Genomic DNA, 6853 nt, shown 5'->3' on the forward strand with positions numbered 1-6853 from the left:
CCATAGTGACCCCTAGAGGACGCAGTGTCTCGTTCCCTACTCAGGGAATCATGGTTACATAAGTAACCTGAGACGTTTTCATCTTCCCACTTTCTTGGTAAAGAAAACACATTTTTACTCAAATTAATCAAAATGGATTTATAGCATTTTGGAACCAAACTCTTCATTCATTCATTCATTCATTCATATATATATATATATAAATAATAATAAAAAATTGCTATGGTACTATCTTTGACGATAGATGACAGTGCAGCGTCTGATAACATTGTTGTAAAGAACAGCAATGCTAATGTTAGTTAGATGCTAACGTTAACTGATCATTTTCCCCCCTTTGCTCTGTATATTATTAAAAATTTTCATCATAATTGTCATCACTTGGAGTTCTGGTATTATCATATATAAAGTTAGAAAATAAAAGTTAAAAGACATGCAAATCACAACAGGTCACAGAGTTATAATTTGCATTTTGTGCATGGCGGGATTTAATTTTAGATGCTGGGTGTATGTCATACTGTGTTGCACCAGTACACAGACTTTAATACTTCAGCTCTGAGATCTTAAGACATTTACAGCACGGCAGCATTGAGTGTTGCTTGAGGTAAAAAGCACTCCAAAATAAACCTTCTCACTTTGTGCCTCAAACAAAGTATCATTATGTGATTTTTATTTAACAGGCAGAGATATGGAGGTGTAATCAGACCTCAAGATAAAGTCAGCTCTCTAGTTTAAATATATTACCTGAATCTGTCTTTTGACCTGGAAATAGATTTCTTTTTTGACTGAAATTCTGGAAATAAGATATTACAGATCAGGTGAAAAATTGAAAGAGGGTACCTAGAGGTAAATGTTATTGTTCAGAGATTGCACTTTCATATCTTAGAAAACTTAAAGGCATTTTCAGTTATGTTTCATGTAAGTAATAACTTAATCTCAGATGTTTCTCAAAAAATACCTATAGGGAGAGATAAAGAATCACTTGTTCAAGGTGAGAATATTGCACTATTAAATGGATCTGGATAGAATAATTCAGATCATTCATTCTTTGAAGAATTTGATGAGAAATATTTCAGTCTATACTGAGATATCTGAATTCTATTACAGACATTGGCATCTGAGCACAGACACCTCTTTTTGAGAGATCACTTCTGAAAGACGTGAGATGTCTGGGGTCTTCAGAGAAAAAAATGGAGAAGCAGGGGGCAAATTGCATTTTGCAAATTGCATCATTCCTTCAGTATGTGTAACTGTGTCTGCATACATTAGGTCGTTATAGAAATTGATTCAGCAGTATGAACATTAGGCTTTAACAGACAAATGAAGGAAGGAGCAAATCAACTGTTATTAACTGGTGATGTTTTCTTCTTCTTCTTCTTCTTCTTTCTTCAGAGAAAAAAATGGAGAAGCAGGGGGCAAATTGCATTTTGCAAATTGCATCATTCCTTCAGTATGTGTAAGTGTGTCTGCATACATTAGGTCGTTATAGAAATTGATTCAGCAGTATGAACATTAGGCTTTAACAGACAAATGAAGGAAGGAGCAAATCAACTGTTATTAACTGGTGATGTTTTCTTCTTCTTCTTCTTCTTCAATTAATTTTCAAACATGGCATAAAGTACTTGGTATATTCAGAATTATTATTTCATACATCTAAACTATTATGTTCAGATGTTTAAGTAGAATAATAACTATGTAGTTTATATTTTATTTACTCTAGGTACTCTTTGGAATACCTGACTCTGATTGGTCAACTGTGGCATTTAGCAGTCTGATATTTCCTAATACTGCCCTTATGCGTCAGAGAAACAAGGGCACAGCCATCTTTAGGGTCTGTGTACATTTGCGTCCATTCATTTTTCGTTTTTTTTTAACCAAGACGAGGAAAAAAACAAAACAAAAAAAACAAGAACGGTTGTTGTATTTTTTATACAAATTGACATGCTGAAAGCCAACATTTAAATTAGAACCATACACACAAAATGTTGCCTGAAAAAGTAAAAGACTTATTTTCAGATTTTCGTCTATGACTTTTTGCACTTTTAATAAACATTTGAAAAATGCGCAAATTAATATAGAAAAATTTTGATTTTAACAAGTTTTCTTTGGCCAAATTAGAAGTAATGCTTCTTCCGCACGTTCAGTTGAGAACTAGAGCCATCTCTGGAACAATGCAGAGACTTAATACAAATATGATTTTTAACCCTTTAATGCGTACAATCACACCAGTGTGATCACTCTATGCTGGTGTGATTAGAACGCTCAGTGTGTCACGTGATCAACTGCTGAATTAAAATCTGCTTTTGCGCTTTGGCTGGTGCGGAGACAGATCGGACACGCTGAGCTCTTGTCATATTATCACAACTATTCACTGTTTTCAACCATATGCTTATTTTAGGTTTCATACATTTAAATAAACATAAGTACTAGCAAAACTTTATTGTCATGAAATTATACTGGGATATAATTTTGTCATAATTTTGTGTGCTATCTGGGTCACGATATCGGAGAGAAACATGCATGGTTGCTCAAAGCACGTACAATATACATTGTGTTAGAGCGCTACACACGGCTTTAATATATGGGATAAATATAGAAATATAATATACCAATATATAAAATTATAATCTCCAGATACAGGAAGGCCTGGTTCCAGAATCAAATCACTGAGGGTGCTTCTGAAATTAGTGAGGGTGCTCTAGCCTTAATGTACATCTATGTTGACATATTTTTGCCCTGTCCATTGATAGTAACATTCACATATAAATGGCACATTTATATGCGGATGTCACTCCCGAACCTTTGCAGCATGTAACCTGTGACTGGTCCTCTTAGCATCATGTAAAACAAAACTTATTCAAATTCTGAATGGATTAGCCAAGAAAGTGCGCAAAGAGCACTGTCTTCGAACTTCCACTTTTGCTGTACCTTTATAGCATCACTGTTGAAGTGTAATTAGCTGGTGAAGTGGATTTACAAAGGATGTGCTAATTTTTAACATTTTTTTAATTTTTTTATTTATTTTAACACATTTTGTGTCATTTGGGTACATAACTGGCACAAATTGTGTAACTATAACACATTGGTGTGTAGAAAATTAGTAGGGATAACACATGGTTGAGTTAAAATTAACACAAAATGTGTTGTCCTTATAACTAGACACAAAGGTGTGTTAAGGGGTCATTGGATGCAAAATTAACGTTTACATGTTGTTTGAAAATAAATGTGTGTTGGCAGTGTGTGTACACATCCACCCTATAATGATAAAAATCCACCCAGTGGTTTTTATTTAATCCCTAAAAATAATAGCCCCTTTTTCAAATCAAGCCGTTCTCAGCTTCTTGTCTGTGTGACGTCACACAGACCAAGGCCCCTCCCACGATTGTTGATTGATTGTCTTACCTTAGACCCGCCCTGAGTGAGCTGTAAACAGTCCGACCGCCATTGTTTCGACGCTGGAGCAGAGGCATAGACAAGAATGTCTCCATATCGATTAAGGTGTTCTGTTGTTGGATGTAGTAATGAATATAGCAGTTGTCATTTACTTCCGTCATCTGAGCCGCAGAAGACGCAGTGAATTACTTTCGCTTTTGAAGGGAATGCGCCTCCCAATCTACCTAAATGCGTCTATGTTCGCGCAAATCATTCGTGGTCCAGCCTCAGCTACAGAAGAAGTGAGTATAAGGGTTTTTTTATGCATCTTTGCAAATCACCTTTCCTAAAAATGTGCTAGTTATTAAGTTTTACGGCTAAAGTAAACAGTACTGCTCGTCACCCCTCAGAAGAGAGGGGTGGGGTGAGCAGAGCTCATTAGCATTTAAAGGAACATGCAACAAAACAGGTTGCTCTGAAAAGAGATGATTTTGACAAGGTAAAAAGGGTGTTTTTTACACTACCATTAAGAAATTTTAACCAAAGATTGTTATAGACTTTTCATTAAGACCCTAAAGAATCATATCAACTTGTGGAAAATGGGCATCCGATGACCCCTTTAAGAAACAACACAGGTTGTGTTGTTTTTAACACATACTTTTTAATAGTGTACTTATTGTAGCATTAACAAAAGTTATCACATGCATTGCAACATTCGAAGCGGATGTCATAAATGTCAGTAGACCGGGAATATTTTAAAACATGCAGTTCTTTCATTATTTCGCACAATCTTACCTTCACACTGTAGAAGACTGAAAAATGGCTGAAAAAATGGGTTTGTAGCTAGACAATGGGTTTGTGTGGGTCACTTTTAGTGTGCCGGACACAAGCCAAATGTTTGCATGTCATTCTCATTTCATTGGGCTGACCACCCATGTGGACACTTGAAAAAAAACTGAGTTCCATGTAATTTCCCTCTACTTCACTGCTAACGTCTTATGATCAAAGCCTCAAACAAATGGCATTTCTGAATCTGTGTTCCATACACTAGTATTCCATTTTAAAGTTCAGACCTGTGCAGCTGCTCTGAAAGGATAAGTTCTAACATCTATTGACCTCACATTGACACTATTTCATGGCTGTGAAGTAAAATCAAGGTTTGTAAAGCAGTCATCTCAACCAGTTCTTCATGCTGCACCTGTGTTTAAAGAGAGCACTGCATGCTGATTCAGAATGAACATGCTGTCCTTAAACACAATGCACAAAGTATTAAGGCAAATTCTATGAAGAATCTTATGAAAAATATCCACCAATGATTGATATAATGCTGCAAATATTATTCTCATTCATATTGTTGATTGTAAAGCATCTATACATAGTATTTCTTGTACTGCCTTTAATTTGCTTCTGATTGTAATAAAAAAATGTAGATAGATAGATAGATAGATAGATAGATAGATAGATGATAGATAGATCGATCCAACAGCTCAGAGACTCCAACAAATTAATCACTGTCAGTGTGAACACCGCTTTAACCGAATCAGTATTATACATAGTATTTATTGTACTGCCTTTAATTTGCTTCTGATTGTAATAAAAAAATGTAGATAGATAGATAGATAGATGACAGATAGATCGATCCAACAGCTCAGAGACTCCAACAAATTAATCACTGTCAGTGTGAACACCGCTTTAACCGAATCAGTAATTATCACATGGAATCACACCACAATAAATACCCAGAATTATCTGCTCATCAGAATGCAACCTGTAAGGTTTAGTAATATTTTTTTATTTTTTTTTTTATTTTCCAAAAGCAGGATTTGCTCTGTCTTGCAATCAATCACTCACCATAGTCACTGTCATAGAAGACGATGAACTTCTGCCATCGCAGCTCACCAACTAATGTCAACATGACATCACTTAGACGGACGGGCGGTCGTGCTGCAAGGGTGTATCTCTCTCCATCGGGGCTTGGATTGAGTTGGCATGCAGTTCGAGGTGATCCTTCAGCGTTTCTCTGGACGTAAAGGTGAGGTATGTGCATGGCATCTGTCAGGGACTGCAGAGCACTGGCTGAGGCACAGCCTGTAGACGTGACCAAGGCCAGGATCCCCTGCGTCATCAGTTCACATGCTGCAAAATTAAAGAAAAGATGGAGAACTGATGAGCTTGGATAGTTTAAGAGTCACCTGAGAAGAAACAATGGACAGCTAAACACTCGCATGGATCTGCTGTTAATGGTGTTGATTCACAGCACAGCTGTTAGAGTACATTGTATAACTAAGTATAAGAAACAGATAACAAACAAATGTGTGGTAATTCCTGTAGAGTGGCTACCTTCCCTTTATAGTCTTATTCACTTTGACAAAAAGCACAATATTCAGTGAAGAGCAGTTAGCATAAAATATTCCCCACATTTTTATTTTATTTTATTTTATTTTATTTATTTCTACAAATGAGGGTAAGCATGGGCAGACAATATTTTTGAAGAGGTTATTAATTTTTGATGACTCTTAAAGTTGTGTGAAGTCAGTAAGAGGTCTATTTTGTGGGTAAGACAAAATTTGGCTCTAAAATAATTTGGTTATGATCTTGGCAGCTCCAGCAAACAGAAAACGTTTTGTGCCTGGCTAAAAGCATTTTAAATGGAGAATCCCCATTTACTTCTGGTTTTGAAAATCAGAACCGCATCCACATCGGAAGACATCACAACTCAGTTCTGTCTTTGTTTCATAATGTCAAGTCAATGGCCACTAAAACTTTGAGGAAGAATTATAATAATAATAATAATCTCAACTGTGCATTGTGATACACCAGTGTCTAAAGGTATCACAGGTGTATCATGTTCATTTATTTGACATTTATTATCTGCAGGCACAACAAATCTGGAGTGTCACAACTGATTCTGATAAGTGGAAGCAGGGCTGTACGTTAACTTTTTTTTCACATAGCACTGGTGCTACAGAGGTTGAAAGGGAAGTGTATAAAAGTTAGAAAAGTACAATAGCAAATTGAGTATTTAGGCATATAAACAACATAATAAAGTAACACGCACAAGTAGAACTGGGCAGTATGATGGTAGAAATGTGTAATTTGGTGAATATTTTGTACCAGCACAAAATATTGGTCAAGCAATGTCACAACTTGCTTCAATAATATACAGTAGAACATTTTCATTTAATTCCAACAAGTTCCAAATAAAAAGAGAAAATATACAAATGTTGATATACCTTTAATTTGTAAATTATGTAACTGTTTTTTCTTTTTTAATATTTAGCGTGCAGTAATTCATTCTTTTTTTTTTTTTTTTTACCAATACTGTTAGTCTAATAGAAAAGATTCGTACCACCACAATTTTGGTCATAACAACCAACCCCTAGGCCGAATTGTCTTTGTGCATATTATATATATATATATATATATATATATATATACACACAGCATATATATATATATATATATATATATATTATATATATAT

General features: G+C 35.3%; 1 protein-coding gene across 1 annotated transcript in view; it reads right to left on the minus strand.

Moving 5' to 3' along the window:
- Window positions 1-6853, minus strand: part of LOC107716477 (glutamate receptor ionotropic, delta-1) — a 408968-nt gene that overhangs the window by 185636 nt on the left and 216479 nt on the right. Inside the window, 1 exon segment of the mRNA XM_074560098.1 lies at window positions 5221-5505. Coding sequence (XP_074416199.1) covers window positions 5221-5505 — 285 coding nt within the window.

The sequence above is a fragment of the Sinocyclocheilus rhinocerous genome, unplaced genomic scaffold (genome assembly GCF_001515625.1).
Source record: "Sinocyclocheilus rhinocerous isolate Xijiao unplaced genomic scaffold, SAMN03320098_v1.1 scaffold419, whole genome shotgun sequence".
NCBI lineage: Eukaryota > Metazoa > Chordata > Actinopteri > Cypriniformes > Cyprinidae > Sinocyclocheilus > Sinocyclocheilus rhinocerous.